At 35.4% G+C, this 25,992-nt stretch overlaps 1 protein-coding gene across 1 annotated transcript in view; it reads left to right on the plus strand.

Moving 5' to 3' along the window:
• ARHGAP15 (Rho GTPase activating protein 15) overlaps positions 1–25,992 on the plus strand; it is a gene marked incomplete at both ends in the record, with an annotated part of 604,948 nt that overhangs the window by 271,774 nt on the left and 307,182 nt on the right. The window contains 2 exons of the mRNA XM_084254031.1: positions 15,933–16,031; positions 17,255–17,384. Coding sequence (XP_084110157.1) covers positions 15,933–16,031; positions 17,255–17,384 — 229 coding nt within the window. The remainder of the gene's footprint in view (positions 1–15,932; positions 16,032–17,254; positions 17,385–25,992) is intronic.

Consider the following 25,992-nt stretch of genomic DNA (forward strand, 5'->3'; position numbering starts at 1 on the left):
CAGCATTTTTAATGAAATCAGCTAAAGAAAGAATAGACTGGAATCAAAATATCAGACTACATTATATATTGTAAGATGTATTATTTTATGAAACAGTTGCTTTAATTATATGATGTACACATACTTGTACATTTTATATATATATATATATATATATATATACATGATGCATATGTTAAATATATGTGCAAATATCTGGAGACAGCCAGATATGATTGGGCGGGTGTGACTGAAAAAGAAAACGAGATCGTCAATGGGGGAAGAGGTTGCAATTAACAATATAAAATATATTTTTATCATGGATCATGGCCAAAAATGTTTAAATCTATCACCAGACCACCTTTGAAACAATGGTTTCTGTAACTTTGAAATAAATTCTTTGTTAGGGCCTTTAGTTAAATTCACAAGCCACATATAAACTTAATATAATTTAATCACAACTATTTTTAGAAATTTTTTTGTGGGTGAAACTCAGTAAGATTCAGGTCCAGTGCCATGAACCATCAATAATAGTGATGAATTACAAACCAAATGTTGATTTTAAAGATAGAAATAAATGTCCTTAGTGCCCTGCTCCTCCTAGAGAATGATTAAATCATACAATAGTTAATAGTGAGCCTCAAAATTGGCGTAGCAACTCACTGTAGTGGTGATCTCTAGATATCATTTATTAAAGGGTTGGGATTATTTCTTGGGATAATGAAAACATCAGTTAATGGCAACAGAACTATCTTGATGAAGCAGAAAAAAAAAACAAGAATGATAATCAATCGGGACAGGTGCTAGGGAAAATTCTGAGCTAATAATATTGGAAAGAAGTGTGTCTGTTGGGCAGGAAAAGAACCAAAACCTCAGATGATAAAATACAGTCCAGGCTGTTAGAGTTCTAGTGTGAGTTCCAACCTGAAATAACAAGAATAGTTAACAAACCAATTGGATAATCAATGAATACACAGAAAGGGCTCATTTTTGGATACTCACATGACCATCTGTCTTGAATGCAAGTGTGGATTATTGTTTGATTACATGTCTAGTAAGTTAGGTGGCTAAGGCAGATGGAAGGTGGAGTTAAAGAAGAGGGAGTCAGTGAGAGAAATGCTCAGCAGAGCCCCAGTTTCTGAAAAGGATACTGGCAAAAGGACACCTGCCAGCTGAGAGGGTCTGGTGTACTGTGTAAGCCACAAGATTAGGGAAACATAAGCCAAGAAAAAAGATAAGAATGCACTTCAGAACTGTGCTTTAGCAAAGACTTAATATTGAGAACTGAATATACTTTCATCTGTTAGGGTTTGGGTTCATGCCAAGTCACCTTAGGGTGAGTTGAATGTCTGAATCAAAATGCCATGCTTCTCAGAAATCTAGTGTGTAAAATCAAAGAAGCAAGGTGCTTGCTGTGTATGGGAAGAAGAAAAATTGCCTATGACCAGAAAGAGCTAAAAGGCCCAGAGTATGTGAAAGAGTCACTCAACATCAGTTAGAAGTGATGTATCTTTGTTTCAGAAGAGTTGCATTGCACAACCTTAGTAGACAAGGCTGTGTTGACAGATAGACAAGTTGCAATACAGATCCAGTTTTAAGAGGACGTCTCCACTTCTCTAACACTTTGGTATGGCCCTACTGATATAGCTGCTCAGCAGTATATCCTCCTGCCTAACATACCATATCAAATTTAGGCTTTCTAAATTTTAATGCCTTTTGTCATCTGAATGCCACAACTCTCCAGCGTTAACCACAGTGAGCAGAGCTATCATTCATTCCATTTATTAAGGTCCTGGGGCATCCAGGTGCTCAGCCAAGTGCTGGAGACACATGGTCTTTGTTGTCAGGGAGATTAAAGAGTACCGAGGGGTGGACAAGAAATGAAATAACACAATAATGAGATGAGCACCTTGATGGTGTAAGTATACTTCTTTTTTAACCTCCAATGTTTAGAAAATCATTGCCTGAGTAGATGTTTTCTGAGTAGTTCTGGAATCGATAGGAAGAGTTTACAAATTCCAAAACAATGAACCAATAAGTCAAATAATAACACTACTATTTTTAAGTTCTTACTTTGTTCCAGGTCCTATGCTAAATTACTTTAATGATTTATATTTTCTATAATGTGCACAATGGTCTTGTAAGGTAGGATCTTTTATTTTCCTCAAATTATAGGTGAGAATTTTAATACACAGAGATTCTAAATAACTTACTCAAAGTTATGTACTTAATAAGTAGACAAAATAAAGAAAAGCTTAAGGACATTGGGAAATCATGACATAATTGGCAATCTATATTAAATCAGATTTTATCTTGAGGACAAAATTGATCCAATCAGTAACTTTTCCAAAACGTGACAGAAATTGGGTTTGGATATATAATCTGGGTATAATCTAAAGTGCCACAACCCAGAACAAATTAACTTTCAAATCACACATGAGGCTCTTTAAACAAAAAGATTCCTAACCTTATTCCAAGATCTGATTCCTTAGGTCTCAGTGACAATAATTCCTTAGGTCTCAGTGACAATTCCTTAGGTCTCTGTACTTAGAGTGATTTCCACAGATGGTTCTGTTATCAAATTAGGAATAAAATAATGAGTGACTATAGAGATGGATGGTAACAAAACAAGCTGGCAAAAGGGAGTTCAGACCAGGAATAAGGTAATTCAAAATGGAATGTATGCCAAGAAAAATGCCTGAAATAGAGATTATAAAATATGGATTTATTGGTTTATAACTTCTGATTTAAAAAAAAGGAAGCATGTCATGGCATTCAGTGGTGTGTCTAAAGGAAAGGAAACATGGCCGCTGGAGAATGCTGACAAAATCTCCATTTAACGGGCAAATGGAAGGAGAAGAGCCCCCAAGAGGACTCAGCTTCTTATTGACCACTAGAGATTCCGTAGTTTTTTTTGTTTCTAGGTCATACTGCAAACTACTCCTGTCTCTGTGGTTTCCACTTCCCCTCCTTCCCTTCCACTAAAGCTCATCTGTCTTTGTAAGATCATTCTCCAACATTATTTGCTGAATACCCCAGTCTATCTTCAGAGAAACTTTGGTTATTCCATAAAAATTTGAATCATGGTCATCTTTTTCTAATTGTTTTTTTCACGTTGGCCTTGGGTGTCACACTAGATTAGTAGCTCCTTAAAACAGGGGTCACTGTTGACTTTTTTGGGGGAATTACTCACAGTTCTTAGAAATGAAATTGAGTAGGTATTTTCTAGATTCTTAAAGATCAGTGGTTGCTGAATGGCTTCCCAGTATTATGTGGGACAATTAATAATCTGCATGTCCCAGTGCACTCAAAATAGGACCATTGTCCTGGTGTAATTATTAATAGTGTCTCTTTTGCATTCAGAATTATCAGAGTTTAGGTAATAAAATTATATACGAGCCCCGCTGGTAATACAACTAATGTGTGACTTTTACTCTTTCGGGAAATACTTTTCCATATTTTCATTTTTTTAGCAGGTATTTCATGGGAAAGGATAATTGGATAATTTGCCCTCATTCATGAACTTCCTAAATACACATATGTCTAGTCATATCATCCTGAATTAATGATGATAATACTTTATAGAGGGCTAAATCTAGATTACCAAGCTCTTGGTTAAATACAATTTCAAAAATTTAAGAGAACAAAAGTAAGATTTTACTGTAGTGTTAACTCTCATTCTTGAATTAGATTTCAGACAATGAAAATTCATAAATTAGTCCCCTAATTCTCACCTAATATTTGCTATTCTTTCCCAGACCGTATAGTGAGACAGTACAGACAGTAACAGATACCACTCTTTCTTGTGATTTACTCATTCTCCAAGGGTGAGTCTCAGTTCCTTCAATTCTCAGGGCATGGTGGCATTAATCCTGTGAGAATAGTCCCTCTATGCCCTGGCTAATCTGTGTTTACTAGAACAGCACAGAGGCACTCTGTTTATGTCTGACAAAGTAGTTATAAATCACACTTTTTCCACATCATAAATACACATTTATCTTTAGAATATATCACCAACTGAGTCATTTTGATGTAAATATTGCACCTTTTAAATATAATGATGATAATAGAGGCTGTGAATCCACAGATATGTGCAAGTGCTCCTTTTCAATCTCTGAAAATATTTAAATTGCAGAAGCTTTAATGTTCTATGGGGAGTGTCAGACAGAGGAGTCAATTGAGTGGGACCTAGGAATGTCACAACTATTTTCTCTGAGGATTAAATAAGGCAGACTCTGCAGGTTTCCCAAAGGAATAAAGGTACTTTTCCTAAATGGGTAGGTTTTGGTGATGCTGTATCCATAGCACTAAAGTCATGGACTGAAAGGGATCTTTTTTTTTTTTTAAGATTTATTTATTTATGCATATAAGAGCTGGGGTAGAGGCCAGAGATGCGGGGGGGGAGGGGGGTGGTGAGAGGATTCACCAGAGACAGAGTGGGGAACAGAACAGGCAGACTGACTTAAATACACTGCTGAGGGGAGTAGAGGGTGAGTCAGGAGAGGTCTGCTGCGCCATTTGGGTAGCTGCCAGGAATCAAACCCATGCTTCAAAGGCTGTGGATAACTTCATAGTGCTGTGCTTAAACCCTCACATCACTAGGGAGGCCCTCAAAGGGATTCTTCAGCCACTTTTCTCCTTTCAGTTCTGTTATCTCATAGAAAGATCTCTATGGCAAAGTGTTATAAACAATATGAGGTGGTCACTAGTCTGAAGATTTTTCATTCAGTCAATAGATGTGTGGAGTCATCCAACTCTCTGAGACTGATAAAGAGACCTTCTTTGGGTTGTGGTTCCCAATATTATGGAGAGACTCTGGTTGTGTGTGTGTATGTGTGTGTGTGTTGTGATAGATTTGTTGTCTCTTATTGGTTGGCATCTCTGCTGGATGGAAGTTGTTTCAGTTGGCTGCAATTTTACTTGAAGATTAAAGCACAGATTTTTATATGTATTTTCTGTTCTCTGAATGTAAAAAATATAAAATACACCTACATTCACTTCTAACTGGCAGTATTCTAATTCAGCAGATTTCTGTTTTTCACGGAAACCTGGAATTGAATTGTCCTGAGCCGGAAGGCATTCAAGCTGCTGTTTTTCACTCAGCTATATTTCTCTATAAGCATCTAATTGTTTCAAAAAGTGATGTACAGTATGCAAAAACCTGAATATAATGCAAATAAGTCTGTACAGCACTAAAGTTAACAGGTGTTCTCATTAATGTAAGTAGACATGGAACAATTCTTGAATGTTTTATAAACACTCATACTCATGGCCAAATATGTTACAATAGCATAGAAATATATACTGCAACATCTTTTATTCTTGTTTTACAAACTCAGCACCTATTAATTGGAAATATGTGTGAGTAATAAGTTAGTAATAATGCCTTTTCTACTTCAGTCACTATGTCTTATATTAGCTAATACTTCTACATATAATTACTGGTAACAAAATTATTGCCACCTGTCCTCCTACTGTTTGCTTGTTTATTGATGTTAATAATATTTTAGTGAAATTAGTTACTATAATATTGATGGACCAGCAAAGAAAATATTTGCAGCACTATAGTCTTTTTAAAAATGACCCATTAACCTGAGGATTCACTCTTGAGGTCTTACGCATGTGACCAGTTTCCCATTTTACCAACTCTCAATTACAATGGTTCCTACATAGATCTAATATAGGTTAATCATGAAAAAGACATGGTAGCTTTGGAATATAATCAATGACTTCCTGTTCTGGTGACATATATTGAAATACAGACCCAATCTTGGTGCTTTCTGACTCATAAGTTTAATTCTATTGACTGAAGCTCTAGGACTTGTTGACTGATGGGAAAATATAGTCTCAGATTGCTGTTTCCAATCTTCAAAATGGGTTGAATTCTCTACTCAGAGAAAAGTGTTATCAATGGATATTAAAGCAAATTACTTGCATTGGTAGAAATAATACAATCATATTTAAACCTTGAAAATTTTATTGAAGTAGAAGAATTAGTTAAATATACTATAGCATATAAAGTAATAGGATATAATGAATTTACTAAAATGTTTAAGGTAGATAAGATTTATCTACTTAGAGTCACTTAGGTGGATATTGTATAGCCACACACTGGGGAGACCACTGTTTTTGGCCTCAGGGTATTAGAGTAGAGCTGGATGGACAGTGAAATCATTAGGACATTGCAATGTAGACCGATGATGAAATAATATCATGGGAACACTTAGAAGTGACTATTCTTCTAAAGAACCCTTTTGGAAAAGGTCACATGTAAACAATATCCTAAAGAAACTCAGAGGACCTGGCAGTTGGAATAGTCTGCTGTAAGTGAAGAAATGATAATTAGAATGAACCATTTGGAGAAACAAAAAAAAATTACATTGTGGCTGAATGAGGAGGGAGGCAGAGGGAAATGTGGAGCATGGTGGCTACAAAGTGGTGAGGTAGCAGAACACACAGGATCTAACGCACTGGAGGTAAAACAGCTATAGGGATTCCCAGAATTATCTCAAGCAGAGGAATGGTAAGATCAGATCCAAATTTCAGAAAGAGCACTTTGGCTGCATTGTGGAATATGGACTAGAATGGAAAACATAGATGAGATGTCAAAAGACATTATTATTAAATTCATGTGGAGATGATGGTAGTATAGGTGGTTAAATGCATAACAAAATGTTAACAGTATGCATGATTATTTTATTAAAATAGGAACACATATATAATATGCAACATAAATTATATAGGATTGACAATAATTCTGTTATCTTGGGGAAAGAGAGATTTTGTATTTATATTAGACTTGGTATTTGTTGAACATATTTTTTAATTGGAAATTACTTAAATAATGACAAAAATAATCAACTTCCTTCCCATTTGTAAACAGTGAGAGCAGCAGATTTTCAAAGGCCATGTGACCAGATTAATGATTTTTCACAGTGAGCATAGCTCAGGTTAAAAGAGTTCTGTGTGGTTGGCAGTGAGTGATTCAGTGGTAGGTACTAGTGGAACAAGCATCCTAGATGATTTGTTTATCTAGAGGCAACTACTCCCCCCAAGTTTAAAAATTAACCTTAACAGAAATAAAACATTAAGCTGATATCTTTATACACCAACTGCTTCGATTAGTCACTTTTTCTGTCGTTTTTCGTATAAGCACCACAGGCAAAAGTTTTGGTGTAGCTGACTGCAAAACTGTGGAAACTGCTAAACTATCTACTAATTACTTGGAGAGTATTCTTTCATGAATATTGAGAAGACTGTTTCTCACTACTTAAAATATTTTACCACAGATGAAAGAATGAATACGTGTTTTGATTTATTTTAAATGAATTTGGGTTTGGGTATTACATTGATAAACAGAACGATAAAGTGGGCAACTGATATGGGGTGTGAATATTCACTAAAGTTCTAATTTTATTCTGTAGAAAAAAAATCTAGGTCATAAGAATTGCAAGAACCAAATTATTTGGGTGTCAAAGGTATGGCTCAATTTAAATTAAAATGCACTATTTCTTGAAAGTTTGGCTTTAAACTTTAGATTTCAGAATGCAGTTGAAATCTGTCATGAATGTGGTCCAGCATTTGCTAACTTTCCATTAAATAAGAAATTGCTCACATAGGCAGATTATTTTGATATGATGACACCACCAAGGGCTCCAATAAATGCACATACAAATCATATCACACTCCAAAGCAGACATACAAACCAATGGAATAGAATAGAAAGTACAGAAATAAAACCACACATTTATGTACAACTAATCTATGACAAAGGAGTGAAGTATATATACTGGAACAAGCAAAACCTCTTCAATAACTGTTGATGGGAGGGCCTCCCCTGGTGGCGCAGGTGGTTGAGCGCTGCACTGTGAAGCTGTCTGCATCCTCTGCAGTGCCGGTTCAATCCTGGCCGGCTGGCCGGCAAGGGTCCCACATGGCATGACAGACCTCTTCTGTCTCGCCCGCTGCTCCCCTCAGAAGTGTGTTTCAGTCAGTCTGCCTGTTCTGCTCCCGGCTCTGTCTCTGGTGAATCCTCTCACCCTCCCGCACATCTGGTTTGTGCCCCGGATCATGTATAAATAAATAAATAATCTTAAAAAAAAAACCCACAAATATCTGGTCTATAAAAAAAAGAAAAAAGATTCTAAAAAATATATATATAACTGTTGATTGGGAAAACTGGATCACCTCTCACACAAAAAATTGAAACTAGTCCACTATCTTGCACTGTACATGAAAACCAACTAAAAATGGATAAAAGACTTGGATGTAAGACCTTAAACCATAAAATACATAGAAAAAATATAGGCAAAACATTCCATGACATAAATTTCAGAAACATCTTTGCAGACTCATACCCAGTAGCAAGGAAAACAAAGGACAAAATGAACAACTGGAACTATATCAAACTAAAAAGCTTATGTACATGAAAGAGATAGTAATCAAAGCAAAGAGAGACCCTACTGAATGGAAGAAAATATTTGCACACATACTTCTTACAATAGACTGATATTGAAGATCTGTAAGAACACCTACAGGTCGGCAAAAAGAAAACAAGCAACACGATAAAAAAAATGGACAGAAAAACTAAATAGGCACTTCTCCAAAGAAGACATGCAGGTGGCCAATGGGCATATGAAAAATTGTTCAGCATCACTCATCTGGAATATGCAAATCAAAACCACAATGAGATTTCACTTCACACTTGTGAGATGTTCCATATCAAAATAAACAAATAAAAACAACAAATGCTGGCAAAGATATAAAGAAAAGGGAACTTTCTTACACTATTGCTAGGAATGTATATTGGTCCAGTCTCTATGGAAAGAAGTGTGGAGATTTCTCAAAAGACTAAAAATGGATTGACCACATGCCACAGCAATTCCACTCTTAGGTTTCTATTCAAAAAACACAGAAACACTAATTCTAAAAGAACCCTGCACTCCTATGTTTATAGCAGCACTATTTATAATAGCAAAGACATGAAAACAATCTAAATGCCCCAGTGCAGATGAGTGGATTAAGAAGCTTTGGTGTATACATGCAATGGAATACTACTTGGTGATTAAAAAGATAAACTCATGCCATCCATAGCAAGATGGATGGAGCAGGAAAGGATTATTGTAGGTGATGTAAGCCAGAAGGAGAAAGATAAATCCCGGGTTGTTTCACTTATTTGTGGAGAAATGAAATAAAGGATCAGACAAAGAAAAACTTTAAAACTGATCCTTGAAAGGTGAGAATAGATCTGAACTTCTGGGAGGGTAAAGAGAGGGGAAGGGAAATTGGAAGGGGATAAAAAGGGAAGAGAGTACAATGCACTATGGTGGAGGACTATGGGTGCTTTGATTGTTGGAAATCTATGGTGACCACAGCTTAGGGGAGAAATCTTAAATGTGAAAAAAACGTGCAAAAATGTAAAATAAAGATATATCATCAATAAAAATAAACTTCAAAAAATTAATCAACCCCAAATACACTGAAAACATATCCAATAAACATCTGTAAACTAATGAGAAAATATTTGTTAATGTAGGGAGAGTTGTGGAATTGCAAGATCATTGGTGACCAGGCTTATTTAGTAGCATGTGGAGTGGATTTAAGAACATTTCACAGAGTCAGAAGAAACAGAGTAATTATAACATAAGGTTTAACATCTTTAGATATGTAGAACATTTTCCGTTGCTTAAAACAAATATTCCCTAAGAAGGTATAAAACATTTTTCTGACTTACAATGTTTTTGCAGTCTATCATTTAAATTACTTAAATAAAGGGAGCTTTACTGCTCCCCAATGCTGAGAATATAACACCCTCCATGCATATTAGCTTGATCTTCTTGACAGACCAGAAAAGTGTTTGTGTGTGCCAATTAAAACAAAAATGTATCCCTAGTGGCTTGTTCCTCACACAACTTCTGAAGACTGCTATCATTGTTTGCTAGGGTAACCCTGGATAAGACTGCTATCCAAAGTAAACAAACTTTTCAAAACTTTCATGACAGATGGGGGTTACAAATGCATTTTAATAAGAGAGTTGCCAAAGCAACTTTTAAAAAATAACCAGCATATATTTACTTAACATCTAGCAACATTGACGACACAAGACAGAAACTTTCTCACAAAAATTTTAACAAATAACATTTTGGAGAGACAAATTGAAGACCTTTTAGTTCTACTGATACTTTACCCTTAGTCTTATTTTAACTTTGCTTGACATGTTAAGAAAAATGTTAGGAGTGATTCAGTCTGTAATTTGAGACAGACATGCAGTTTGATAATGTAATTTCTTCAGAGGTCATAAACACCTTTGAGGCCAAGTAATTTAACCATTAGTATAATCATGACAACCTTCATTTGATCAGATCTATCAAGTATATGATAAGATGCAAGGTGAAAAAAAAGTGAATCTGAGGGATTTTTAAGAATGATTGCTCTGATTTTTGGTATTGATATCTCACTATGATGTAGCCAAAATACATATCTACATTTTATGCTGTTAGAATTCATTAAAGAGATGGCCAAAATGAATATTAAAAAAATCCATATCCACTTCAAATAAACGATTTATAGTTTTACATAACTTTGGTTATCTATGTAATTTAATTTAAATATAATTATTTCATCATGAAGTCTAAAAGTGTCTCCAAATATAATAGTAATTAAATTCCATTCTTCTTAAATGGATAATCCACTTATATGTAGAACCAATGTAGCCACATCATTTAACATTTTTAGGGGTCTTGGATAGTTGGCATATTTTACTACACATTTCCTATATACCATTTCAGCTTCATTAAAATGAAATAAAAACTCTCCTTATATATATATATATTTTTTTAAAAGATTTATTTATTTATTTATACAAGCACTGAGTACAGTCAGAAATGCGGGAGGGTGAGAGAATTCACCAGAGCCAGAGCAGGGAGCAGAGCAGGCAGAAGGACCGAGGTACACTGCTGAGGGGAGCAGCGGGCGGCAGGAGAGGTCTGCACGCCATGTGGGACCCTCCTCTGGTGGCCGGGGAGCAGCTGGGGATCGAACTGGCGCCGCAGAGGCTGTGGGCCGCTTCCAAAGCCAGCGCTCAACCACTGCGCCACCAGGGAGGCCCAAAAACTCTCTTTATATTTTTAGGTAATGTTAGATCCTAAAAAAAAAAAAAAAAAAATGTGGAAACTATTTATTTAAAAATATTTGGTCTTTTTGAGAATGTAGAAGAGTTTTTTTTGATGTACCAATTCATTTTAGATTTTTTTTTTTCTTCATGGCAGGATACTGTCTATTTTTGAGAAAAAAATGAAAAAAAAAAACCTGAATAAAGATTCTGGGTGATTTTTTAAAAGTATGCTATCTTTAGCATAATAAAAGAACAAGCAAGTTCTATCTAATGTCTCTATTCCGAATTTCACAACTGAAACCAAATCATCATGGTCTTTTCCCCACATGCAGAGTCCTTGACTGTGTAAAATGTTTGCTGAAGACTAGTGAACTAGAAATCAAGATCTTTGTAATCTCTTAATTCTATCATTTAAAATGATGCCAATTTGATAGAATGGCATTCTCATTTTCCTCATTTGCTTCATTTTCTTCATTTGCAAAATTACTTTATGATAGTGGAGGGAAGCTGCATTTGAAGAATGTTTATTATGTGCTTTGAGATCATTAAAGCTGATATCACTTTGCATACCAAGTGGTAGTATTCATATTCTTAATATACTAAAGTTCTGATACAATCAACCTTTAAAGAATAACCTATCATGACCAACAGTTTATGCATAATTCCATGATGTAAATGTGTCTGCAGTAATTACTCCCTCCTCTGAAATCTTGACATGAGCATTGTCTGTACCACTCACAATGGGACTTAATATAAGCCATTTTCTATTGTTATTTATCTTTATATGCATATGTCCTATTTACCCAAACAGATTGTGAGCTCTTGAGGGTAGGGTTTGTATATCTCTAGCTTCTAGCAGTGTGTCTTGCACTTAATCGATGCTTAATCAGTCTTTGTAAGTGATTTGGGGGCTTCTCGGTCAAAAGTACACCCTCTTAGTCTTATGAACAAAAATTAGTAGTGGGATTTATTCTACAATCAAAGAGGAGATCACATGTCACTTATTATATCTTGCACTTTTGATAGTCTCCCAGCATGTACTTGAGGTCAACTGGAAAGCAAGTGGTTGACAATATTTAACTAGTAAATATGTTTTACCAATAAAGCACCTATTACAAAGCACCTATTACACTATTATAACCATAAAATAATGTGAAATTCTAAAAAGCTTTTGTTTTCCTTCTGATATATGAATATTTTATTAGCTAGGATGCCATTTATATCTCATTTAAATTAAAACCTAGCACAGGAAACAATAACTGCCAGAATACATATTTACAAATTTGATACTTAATTCAGAATATTGAAAAGGGAAATTTTTAAAGATTTATTTATTTATTTATTTATTTATTTATTTATTTATTTATGCATAGAAGAACCAGGGTGTCGACCAGAGATATGGAGGGTGGAGAGGATTCATCTGAGACAGGGAGCAGAGCAGAACAGGCAGATTTACTGAAATACACTGTTGAGGGGAGCAGCAGGCGAGACAGGATTGGTCTGCTGCACCATAGGTGAGTTAGCTCCCTAGCCTGGGATCCAAGTCAGGCTGCAGTGCTGTGCTGTTGAGGTTATAGTGTTGAAACTTAACCTCTATCCCCCCGAAAAGGGAAATATTTAAATAAATGTAGACACTATTCATAAAAACTCCTTTAAGGTGTTTTAAATTAGTATGTTAAATCTTTATTTTAATTCAATCTAAAAAACAAATTTCTCCTCTCCTCATCCATATCAATGGAGTTTGATGCTGGCATATACCTACCTCCCTTTTCAGAGAAACCACACCAGGAACACCGGCCTTGATTCCTAGCCCAAGGGAAAATTATTATAGAATTAATACCAAGAAGTCTTAAGGAATTTATCTATTCTGCATGTTGCTTGCTGAATATACTTATATAATTTCCTGGGCACAAATTTGTTACCAGCAAGAATTCAGATGAAACTGTATTTAGTGTGAAAAATATTGAGGCAAATTTCCCTAGACAGGTAATTAAAGATTTCCATTATTAATAATACTAGCACATTTCATTAAGACTGTTTGGGTGCCAAGATATCCCCTCAAAATATGACGTGTTGAAAGGTAGGAATATCAAAAGACATTTGTCTCAAGTAGGCTACTGAGCAAAATGTAGACCAGTAGTTCTTGTCTAATCCCATCAAGTTTTCTAAATCCCACTATCACTGAGTCAAAACATGATATAGAAAGCATATCAAGCCCTTTATGTACATTTAAGTTCTACATCATTTTGGATTGTTATCATGAGTTGTTTACTCAAAAGATTTAGTCAAAGCTAACATGCTTTATTAAAGTCTTTTCCCCCCCAAATGTTGAAAATTCAATTGTTCAAAGTACAAATAAGATTCAGCAAACTGTTTATCAGTAAACCCGTAAAGGTCATGTAAAAAAGTGAACTGAGAAACCTGAATTAAATGATGGGCCTTACCATTCAAAAGCTTTGAAACTGCCTTCCTGTGAGTGACTGGAATAGAGCAGAACAAAGTCAATTATGGACTGTAATTAAGAAGTGGATGCATTTAAACTGTAGAGAGCAGTAGCAGACTTCTCCAGACTGCCTGGTAACTCAAAAGATTAGTGGGAAGACAGAGGAAAGATGTGAACTGTATCTCTCAGTATGTTTTGAATGAATTGCATTCATATAGTTCTCTTGATCCAGCTTCCCAAAATGAATTCATAAATCACTGAGTATATACGATTATTGCAGTAATATATTTGGACAAAGAAATTTTAAAAATACATTTTGCTTTTGGTTGTGTTAGCAGTAAAAGATCCCCTTTGCATTGCATAGCATGCACCAAAAAATGCAAATGTACTGCTGAGTACTTGTATTTTATCACTGTTTGAATTTACTAGACTGAAAACTGAACTATACTGGCTCTTTCATACACCCTCCAAATACAGTAAATCTAATTATGTTTGTTTCTTGTACTTTGAAAATGTTCCTTTTTATAATTTACTAATGGTTTATTTATAATGGCAGGAAAATAGATTGTGTATTGTTTTGGGCTAATTCATTTTTCTTTGTGTATGCTAACAAATTGTGACATTATATAATACATTCACAAACAAAATATTTAAATTTAGATTAGGAAGAAGGTAGAGGTCAAGGACATTACTAGTTTTCTTGGGTTTGTTAGATCTGACCTTATATTTTTAGATTACTATTCAGGGGAAACCCTTTATAAAGTAAATATTTGGAGCTTTATGCAAGTAAAGAACATCACACGAGTGTTCAGATAATTAGGCAAACATCAGCTTAACTGTCTTTAGTGGATATATAAAACAGAGGACTATTTCGGGGCTATTTTGAGCTACCCGGAATCTTACATGCAATTTCTCTTTAGAAAAGAGTGACTGGTCCTTGGAATCTGTCAAATTCTAGTCAGGGTAATTAAATTCCTCTTATTTTCTAATCTTTCTCTTCTCATAATTGCAAATACTTTTGGATAGTTTGTCTTACAAATATAAAGAGATGGAAGCTATCTCACTCAAAAGTAGTGGCTTTGCAGTACTGTGTGACGTTGCGTTTCTATATTGTTTTTCTAAAAATAAATGACAAATGAATATGTATGCATGTGTGAAATTGAAGATTTCTTTAAAAATCCATGATCATTGTCATAAAATGTTGCTATAAGAATCATGAAATCTTTAGAGAGAGCTATTTTGGGTAATAATTGTCACTTTAATGATAGAATTATGGAGACATCCTGAAGCGTGATTTGTGATTTTCTGAACCAGTGCCACAATTCAGTGTTCACTTCCTTTTTAGAGCAAGTAAGGCTGAGAAGAGGTGACTAGCTCCTGATTGAGCATTTTGAAATGTCAGTCCTTTAAACCTCTGAAGCCATACTTGATGTGTGACAGTAGTCGGGAAATGTTCATCTTCCTGTTGAAACAAAAAGTCAATATATAAAGGGAAAATCTTCACAGTTCAGATTGATAGCCTAATACAAAGATCATGCCCACACCCACTGTAATCAAATTCTTTTCTAAGTAGCCCTTTATGTGTGAAATCAAGAGCATTTCTCTGTTTCTATAGGATCACATCCTTCTTGCACAATTCTGGGGAGAAAAAGATTCACTGTGATGAAAAACGTATAGTTACGTGTTAAATATTGCCAACTACTTACCAGCCCCGAGAATCTGGAACAGGGATGTTCATTTGATAAATACTCTCCATGAGAGGCTCAAATATGTAAATGAACTTTTATTCTAATATACTCCCTTTGTTGGAGAAATTGGTCCTTTATTACTTTCCTATAGATCTTTATGATAGGAAAGTAATAGTCAAATGTTATTCATTTGGATGACCTTTTGGAAAAGTCTGCGTTAGTCTCTTGGTAAATAATCTGTTTTAGAGCCTCCATAAAAGGAAATCAAATAGAGAGATACTATTAGATTTGAAAAAGACAAACAGGAAAGAGCCAAAAGTGCAGAATGAATTCTGACACACCCGCATGCATTTTTTTGAGTTCTGACTTAAGTGGGTACTGTTTGCATTATTCTGAACTTCCTGGCTTGCTTTTCCTTGAGTTGGAGAAATGTAGCCCTAGCCATTTCTGAGTTAATCATTCTATTATTAAAACAATAATCTATTTGTTATGACATGAAAAAACAGTTTACGGAGAGCAGTTCAAAATGATCCTAGTTTCTCAGTTCCCAGAAAGACAATTACTGGAATATAAGAAAATATTTCAGTGTATTAAAGTGTTTTTTTAAAGGATAAATTTTTAATATATCCTTTCTTAAAAGATCATATTATATATTTAAAAGATTTACTTTATATGGTTTGTTTACCTGTCAATTTTTTTTTTTTTTCAGATCACAACAGTATCAGGAAATGAGTTCCTTCTACAGTCAGATATTGACTTCATCATATTGGATTGGTTCCACGCTATCAAAAATGCAATTGACAGATTGGTGTGTATTTGTTTTGGCTGTTACCTTTATTAATTAAAATATAGTCATTTAAATCTTACCGCTTAGGCATATAACACATTGAAATGGATCCTATGAGCAGAGAGATCTTATTTTAAGTTTAGTGTCTACTAAAAACCTTTTCAGCAGACAGGATTTGTGGAACTAAACATCATTTGATTTCTCTCTTTCAAAAATAGAGTGTATTAAATTTTTCTTCCCTGAAAGAACACAAACATTCATATGTGGAGGCTGTAAAAAACACATACAAGTGCTTAATAATTACCGAATTTTCACATTTTTCAGCTTACACTGTCTGCAATACATATTCTACAAAACAAATACCAATATGTTTAAGCCTCATACTCACATTATACAGTAAATGGTGATCCTTTGTGCTAATTTTAATTGTTTTTCCTGCTAAACTAGATTATTCTCATGAAAATTGCATATTTTAATGAGATTACCTTAAGTCACACATTTTGAATTATTTTAAAGTCAAATTATTTAAAACTATCTTTTATATATTAATTTTACACCAAACATTTAATTTTAGGATACTAGTATTTTAAAGATGTTGAGGAAAGTACATCCGAGAATTATTTTAATGAAATAGACAGTAGAAACATAATATCAGCATTTTTGGTGTGATTTTGTTGCTATTTTCAGTGCGAGCTTCCATTATATCATTTTTGGATTAAAACTTAAAAAATAAAATAACAAGTTGAGTTTTTCCCATGATCAATATTGTTCTCTTATCCATCCATGTATGAATGTTCATGTATATGAGCACACACACACAAACACACACACACAGAAATAACACATACAGTGTCTGTTGATGTCATTAAGAGTGATGACTCTGGAGGCAAATTGTTTGAGTTTGAAATCTGGTTCTACTTGCAAATGTTGTTGCCTTAAGAAAACCACTCCTCTTTTTTGGCTTCCGTTTTCTGTTAGGAAAGTAAGAAGAATACTACTTACACCTACCTGTTAGGATCATTGTGAGGCTTATGTGCAGAATGCTTGGAACACTGCACAATATTTATTAGCCACCATATAAATATAAAGCTATTATAAAGTTTGTCTAGTAAGCTTAGCATAGAGAGCCTACCCCAAAATAATTGTTTTATTTCAAAAGTTACCTTTAAATTTAACATCAAAATACATTACAATCTATTTACTTATTCTTTCCTTGTAAAATTATTCAAATTGTTTAATTCCAGCCAAAGAATCCAAGTAGTCCATCAAGAAATTTGAAATTATTTAAAATCCGGAGATCCTCCAGTACTGAATTGCTGAGTCACTATGATAGTGATATAAAAGAACAGAAACCAGAACACAGAAAATCTTTAAGTAAGTATTTTTTTAACTTGCTCATTTTAACTTTGTCTAAATGCAGTGCTTATGAAATATAAATGCATTGAAATGGTATTTGAGCCAAACTCATACTACTCATGGAAGATTCGTAGCCATTTCTTAGCTAGGAATTCATGCACTGGGGGGCAGTCTGGGTGCTTTGCTCGCGTCATTGTTGGTAATGCCTTTTGAGAAAATAATTGTTCCAAGGTCATGTTTTCTGCCTATAGTGAACTTCTGAATCTCTGAGTAATAGTCACATCATTCAGATTGGTGATTGATTTTGAGAGTGGGAAATGTCAAGCACCTCTAAACACCTCTAAACATGCTGACTATTTGATTTCCGTACATTAAAAGATGACACCACAGTTGGCCCAACTTAAACCAACCCTGCACAACTTTCCAAACTTTCAGACCACCAGAAAGATTCAGATATGTGGGATATAAGTGAAATGTCCTTTAAGGTCACCTCCAGTTGTTATATTCCAAAAGACATGAATTTGGAGTAAAATGACTGATCTTACCACTTGCATAGTGATCCTGATTATATCTCTTAACATCTCCAAACTTGCTTCTTCCTCAATAAAAGGGGGTTATTAAAATATATCACACACATATCACAGAGTTGTGTGAGTCTTAACCTCTTAAAAGAACAAGTAGATATCTCTTGCATCAGAGAAAACCAATTTCCCAAAGTCTCAAAAATTGTAGTACCTCTCCTGGCTCATGCACCTAAATGCCCCCAATCTTCTGAGTTACCATTTCTTTCTGCCAAGTTCCACTAGCCAAATATCAATGCAGTTTCATCCTAGTTTTTTTTAAGTTAAGGAGAGCTCAGTAAGTTGAAAAAGACTCGTAACAGAGTATCTCCACATGTACAAAGATCCAAATAATAGACGACCTATATGCAATAGATATGTATGTATGCATAAGGGTATATATAGATATAAAGATAGAGATACAAATATAGATACAGGTACATATATAAATATGGATATAGACACACACATGTATAATGCTCCCTTGCACATATATGATAAGGAAAAGGGAGCTATTTATATGTAATAACAGGGCTAAATTTTGGGGAGGCTAGAAATCTAGAAATAGCTTCTACTGTACAATAAATACAACCACCCTTTTAAAATGAGATCACTACTCAAAGAACCTTGCCATAATTTCAACAACTACTAGATTCATATTTAGTTGCCCAGTGAAGTTAAAGTTTAAAATGACCAATGTTAATGTCTTGAACCACAAGATTGCAAAACTCTTCAAAACAAGTTATTTGCAGAGTGTTAATTATGTCATGGAACAGTTTGGGGTTATCCTATTTGAATATTTCCCTTTAATTCCTGGTTTTTGTTCCCCTTTACTTCATGTGGGTTTGGACACAGGCAAGATTTTAGAACTACAATTTAATTGTTATGCTAGACTTAATGTTAATGTACTAATATTTTACAGTAGATATAAAAGGGACAATGATCAGCAGATATAAAATAAGACAATGATCAGTAGATCCAGAATCTCAGATGTAATTATTGGTTTGGAGGCGAATTTGATATGGTAGTAGAGCCTGAAACTTAGAATATAAAGAGGTTTCTCAAACTATTACAAATAAATCTACCATATGATGTAGTGACTCACAGCAAAGTATCTACCCCAGGATTACAAAAACACTAAATGAACGTATATATTTATTCCATCTTGATTGTAGCACTATTTACAGTAGTCAAGTTATGGAGACGTCAGTGCCCAATGGCAGATCAGTGAATTAGGAAGACGTTGTATGTAGACACAATGGAATAATACACAGCTATTAAAACAGATGAAATCTTGACATTTGTCACAACATAAGATGGAACTGGAGGGAATTATTGCTAAGCAAAAACCAGAAGGAAGAATAAAGAAAAAATACTGGATTTTATTCACATGAGAAATATAGGGAAACAAAACAAAGGAACAAACAATACTAAAAACTGAACACATCCTAGAAATCTGTGGAATTGAGGCTACTAAAGAAATGAAGGGGTGCAAAGTAAAGAACTCCAGTGAATTATAGTGGAAGATTATTTGTGCTTCAGTGGTGGCCATGATGTGAATATGTATGAACCTATACCTTTGAATGATCAGTATTGAAAACAAGAATTACTTCAATAGATTTGTAACGTGTGTTAGAAAAATATTAAAGCAAATGTATTCTATGTTCAGAAATAGCCACTTAAGTGTTTGGAATGATACTGGGGGGCTGGAAGGGGTCTTATAGGTATAAAACCAGCTATTCCGTTTTACAATTTATTTTTTTTGGAAAGACAATTATTTGTCTACTTTGGTCTTAAATTCTTCAACAAGGCAAGAGACATAGGATTTATTCTACTCACTTCAAAATGTACCTAATCATATAGTTATCTGACATCCACCTTTTGCTTTGTATTTTAAAAATAATAGTAGCTGCCAAATACTGAGCTCTTTGTTCACTAAGTGTTGTCCTAAGTTTCTCTCCTATGGTGATTTTCTTAATCCTCACACTAATCAGTGGGTAAGGCGCTGTTGTTAACCTTGTTTTATAAATGAGAGAACCAAGGACTGAGAATGAAGGTAACTCATTTAAAGACAAATTATATAGACAAGCTTCAGTCGCAGTCAATTTGATTTTAGAGCCTGCGCTTTTAAAAGATCACATCACATTGAAGTGAAGATATACAAGATAAAATTAGTTTGTATCACCTTGAACTTGGATGGGAAATATCATCTTAAATATGAGATTTAGGGCCTCCTTGGTGGTGCAGGCAGTTAAGTGCAGTGCTGTGAAGCTGTCCAGCCTCTGCAGCATAAGTTCGATCCCTGGCTGGCCAGGGAGCTATCCACATGGCGCAGCAGACCTCTCCTGTCTTGCCTGCTGCTCCCCTCAGCAGTGTTTTTGGTGAATCCGCCTGTTCTGTTCCCCACTCTGTCTCTGGTGAATCTTCTCACTCTCCTGCACCTCTGGCCTGTACACCAGTTCCTGTACGCATAAATAAATAAATCTTTAAAAAATAATGAGAGCCATCAAAATCTATAACCTTAAAGTGTCCGAAAAACCTATTAGCAAAATAATTAAACAAGATGTTTTCTATGTGCTTTGATTTCACTGTTAAAATAAAAGATTATTTAATCTTTAATGCTACCTTTAATTTTAGAAAATACTTCTCTGTATTTTGGTGGATATTTATAGTTGTCAGTCTTTTTTTTTTAAAGACTAGTACATATTTTGCAATATAGGATATGATTAATATCCATTTCAATTAAGTTCATTCAGTATTTATGTATTCATTTTCATTGAAAACATAATGAGGGCCTCCCTGGTGGCACAAAGGGTTAAGACACAGCACTATGAAACTACCCACACTGCGCAACAGACCTCTCCTGTCTCGCCCACTGCTCCCCTCAGCAGTGTATTTCAGTCAGTCTGCCTGTTCTGTTCCCCACTCTGTGGTGATTCCTGTCACCCTCCTGCACTTCTGGCCTGTACCCCAGTTCTTGTATGCATAAATAAAAAAATCTTTAGGAAAAAAAAAAGAAAAGCATAATGATTGACCCACCCACACAATATCAAATTAGACTATGCATTTGAAGTAGTGATTGACATGTTCTGTATTTGATGCTTTTTAAAATATTTATTTCAAGTAGGAAATGCACTGTGCGAAACTGCTGTGATTTCAGTCCTAGATTTGAACACCCAAACTTAGGTTTTTAAAACATGCATTCGGTTTTATGTCACCTTCTTGAGATTAAATAATTATGTGAAATTAGAGATTCACTGTATTTCCTTCCTTATTAGTAGTCTAAGCACACACTTTATTGTCAGTTTGCTGCCTTTGGCTTCCTGAGCCCTTGATGTTCCCACGAGTTTTGTCGCCAAGATTGTAGACAGTTAAGGCCAGAATTACTTTTTTAAAGGCATGTGAACAGTATTAGCTGCTAACAGGTGGTCATTTCGTTGTCCAGTTTCTCTGTGTAACATGGGAAAAAAATATGTACTTTCAATGAGTGATTCAGAAAGTTAATTGCTGAAATTTACTTTCCTTTTTAAAATATGACTCTAACCTGCCAACACTATTAAGTACTAATCAGATATTTTAAGATATCAGTTGAGTCTAACAGACAAGAAGCCAGAAAATTCAATGTACGGGCCAAATCACTGTGGGAAATTCAGGACACCAGCATGGGATGAGAGTAGGAGAGCAGCTCTCCAGGGAGGGCTGTTGCGGAAAGCGGAGAGTCAATCAAAGACAATATGAAATATTTTTCCAAGGAAAAAGAAATGTCTTCCACTGATGATAAAGAGAGAGGCTCAAATATTAATCCTACAACAGATTCACCTTAGAGATGTGTCTTAATTTTTCTGATCTCTGTTTTCTGGAGCTATAAAAATGGGTCCAATACTGTCCTTGCAGTGTCATGTGAGAATTTGAAATTAGATATGTAAATACTTAGCTCACAGCAGGCACTCAATAAGTAGGAGCTCTTGTTATTATCCTCTGTGTCCCCCAAGCAGATGGCACCAAAATAGCACATGAGCCAATGGCGGTGTCTGATGGAAGACGAGTGTGGTATATATACTTGAAATCCTACTCCCTGAGAGAAAAGAAAATAGGGGGTGTGAGCCAGAATTGGATATGGGAGTCATAGCTGCAAAAATCTAAATATGAGCAGCTGGTCTTTCCCCTGGCGACTCCCCAGGTGAAAATGGCAGCCAGGGCATTCTTGGGAGCAGCACACCAGGAAATAGTAGAAAGGAGCCAAGAGATACTCTTGATTCTTTTATGCCCTGAAGAGCATGTCATTAAGAAGTTCCATGGGATGGAAAGGATTCAGCACCTAGTCATTTCACTTTTCCTTTAGACATAGATCTAGTTCATGAATTCAATCATTCATTCTTTAGCAGATATAACTAGAGGTGCACATTTAAATTTTTCTTTTCACTTACCCAACAGCTATATTCATTGGTCATTTAAAATTTGTTAGCCACTTTTCTAGCACTTCAGATGCTTTAGAAAATAATACCAAGACATTCCTAGCCTCCTTCAATTTACAGTTTAGTGAAATAAGACAATAAATGGAAAATATAATCAAGAAGTTATAAAGTATGTTCTAAATACAGAACTACCATGGGGATCTACATATTTATATGCATAACATTGGGGCTGTTGCCAAAGAAGCTTGTGTGGTGGGAACTCTTCTAAGGGGATGTAGGGTGAGTTCTCGGTGGCTGTCTTAGGTGCTAGCTTCTCTAGCAGAGGGAGAAATGTAGGGCTTCTTTCTCTTGTGAATTCTTTCATGAGCTTCAAGGGTGCTTTTAAAATTTTTTTAAAAGACTTATTTATTTATGCATACAAGAACTGGGGTACAGGCCAGAGGTGCAGCGGGCCAGAGAATTCAACGGAGACAGAGTGGGGAACAGGACAGGCAGACTGACTGAAATATACTGCTGAGGGGAGCAGTAGGTAAGTCAGGAGAGGTCTGCTGCACTATGTGATCCACCTACCAGCTGGGGATCCAACTTGTGCTGCAGTGGCTGCGGATAGCTTCATAGTGCTGCACCTTAATCCCTTGCATCACCAGGGAGGCCCCAAAGGCTACTTTTTTGACTGATGAACTTTTCACATATGCTCCATATGAAGGATTTCTCTCCTTTATGAATCCTCGGACACAAGTGTAATTCTGATGCCTGAAAGAAACCTTGTGTCACTCAGCACAAATAAATGAGCTCTCATTATTGCATCTTCTTTGATGACCTTTTATTTATTTATTTTTATTTATTTATTTGTTTGGTTTATACAAGCACTGGGTACAGTCAGAAGCGCGGGAGGGTGAGAGAATTCACCAGAGCCAGAGCGGGGAGCAGAGCAGGCAGAAGGTCCGAGGTACACTGCTGAGGGGAGCAGCGGGCGGCAGGAGAGGTCTGCGCGCCATGTGGGACCCTCCTCCGGTGGGCGGGGAGCAGCCGGGGATAGAACCGGCGCCGCAGAGGCCGCGGGCAGCTTCGCAACCCAGCGCTCAACCGCTGCGCCACTGGGGAGGCCCCTTTGATGACCTTTTAATGGAGAGAAATACCTAAAGATCTTGAAATAATTCTCACATTTTTGCACGTGTTTTGGGAGTTGACTGGAATATTTCTTGCTGTCTCTCACACATGGTGTTTCCTTCAATGCCCTGGTCAAGAGGAACAGACTCAGCCATGAACTGATATAAGTTGGAAAGAAACTCTGGAATGACTCCATAAGCATATTTTGATAAGGGGGTCCTTTCAGAGACTCTTCCTGGGTTCTGAAGATGACTAGACTAGACTTGCTTTTCTGGAGTTCAGTGGAATCTCCCAAAAAGCCCCCTTTTTTCCAAGCTGAGGACAGTTCTTGGAAATTGAGTAAAGAAAGTATTCCACTGCCTTGACTAATACTACTGTCATTTATCTGTCAAGGTGTCTGAAAAAAAATTGTTGCCAGCACCATTTTATCTTCCTCTACTTTCCTATTTCCAGGGAAATATCGGGGGGGAGCCCAAGAGGGTTTCCCCTCATCCTTCCATGCTGGAGTCTCATTGACAACTTTTTTTAGATGAACAGTCACTTCTTTTAAGGGTATATTCTTAGAAAAGAGGGTTTTCCTTTCTCTGGATGTGCATGTGCATGTGGGTCACCTTTTTCTTGAACTTCAAAGTGATCCATAATGGGCTGCAGGCTGTGCTGTGGGTAGCTGGCTTTCTGCACTGAGTTCATCTCCACCACCAAAATTTTTGACAACTCTGATCTGTACTTTTATCTTTTTAAATTATTTTTGTATTTAGGTTATGCTTTAGAAATAGTGTATCTCATGCCAATCAGTTGCTAAACTGTAAAATTCATGTGTGGAGATCTTGGAAAACTTTTATATCAAATTGATATTTTTAACATTATAAATGTATACCCTAAAATGAACATGAGTTAAAAAATATAAAATCAGAAGATGGAAATGGATTTCTTTTTATCCATCTTTTTGATTGAATTAGCATAAAAAAGTAATGTGCTCTGGGTGAAATTATTAAAGTATCTAGAAATGGTTTGTCAAATTCCATAGCCCCTTAGTGATGTGTGTAATAAGGGCATATGTAAAAAGGCTACAGAGATAAAGCTAGGAACAGCAAACTAAGATTGATATATTTATTCAGTGTAGAAAATGAAAATGCTTGTGAACCTTTCATGATATCTTTGTTTAAAAATTTGCCTGCAAAGTAATCATAATCATGCCAAATGAAAACAAGTTTCATAGAAAAAGCAGTTAATTTTTGTACTAATCTAAATAATTATAAACTTGACCATCCACAATTGTAAGTAGACTATATTCTCAAAATCCAATTGTAAACTGGTTGCTCAACACATGAAAATGAAAATATGGAAAACATGTACCAGGCCACAAAAAGCACACTTAAACTTTATGCAATAATTTGGAATCCTGTTTCTAGGGAACACTCATCTGGGTTTGCTCACCTCTGGCTTGGGAGCAAAGACTTCCCGGTAGCAGTACTTTCCATCTGCTTTCCCTTTTCCTCCTCCCAACCCCTGTGCCAACTCTTCCAAAGCATTTAGGCTTCTCAAAATGGCCTTATCTCCTGGATCCTGAAAATCTCCACTGGTGGCAGAGAGGGAATGTGGAGTCTCCAAGGCCCAAAGAAAGAGTAGAAAAAAAGCAGAAAATGTAGGGGTGAGAAGGAACTTTTGGCTGCTTAGGTGTGGAAGTGAGTCCTCAAAAATTATCCATGTCCTTTGTAAGACATATAGGTGGATGTGTTTAATGACAGAAGGTCGGCATTTTCACAAGTGTTAACATTTGATTAATCTAGTTATGGTTTATGTGAATGATGATGATGCTATTGCTTTATGTGTGTTTAAAAAGTTTCTCAATTAAGACCTGGAGAATACACGCACACACAGTTTGGCATTACTTGTATTCATAATTTAATAAAAGAAAACACAGGTTCCAATTGTGGCTTGAGAACTTTTAAAGAGAGATCAAATTTTTTAAATTATGGGTTACATTAAGATATCTTTAAATATAAAATATTGATAGCTAATTATTTTCTATTTTGCCCAACATTCAATATATTTTTCTTATGACCACTGTGACGTTTTTGCAGTTAAGAAAATTTGTAACAGTTGTCATTATCCAAAATGGAAAAGTCATACTATTTTCTTGGATAAATATGTAATTAGCAATTGTTTAAAACACATATTGTGAAGGTTTGTTATGGAGGCTCATATAAATACATATTTTAAAGTTTTTTCTTAAGAATTGTGTATAAAACAGCCTAGTTTTTCCGATGTATGAAAATAATAAGAAGAATAAGCCATCTGCCAAGAAAATGAAAATATTATTGAAATTCCAAAAATAAATTATATGTAACTCTGAAGGGACAGAAAAGCTCTTACCTGGAAACAACATAAAAAATCATGTTTGTGTAGACTGTTACAGGTTACTCTGATGGTATAGGGATAATTGTTTCTGATTTGGTAAGTCAATCAATTAATTTTTACTTTTTCCTAAAGTCAGTATTCCCACCCTGGAACCATTTCATTCCATTTCAGTGAGAAAAG

Source organism: Talpa europaea, assembly GCF_964194135.1.
Source record: "Talpa europaea genome assembly, chromosome: 1".
Taxonomy (NCBI): Eukaryota; Metazoa; Chordata; class Mammalia; order Eulipotyphla; family Talpidae; genus Talpa; species Talpa europaea.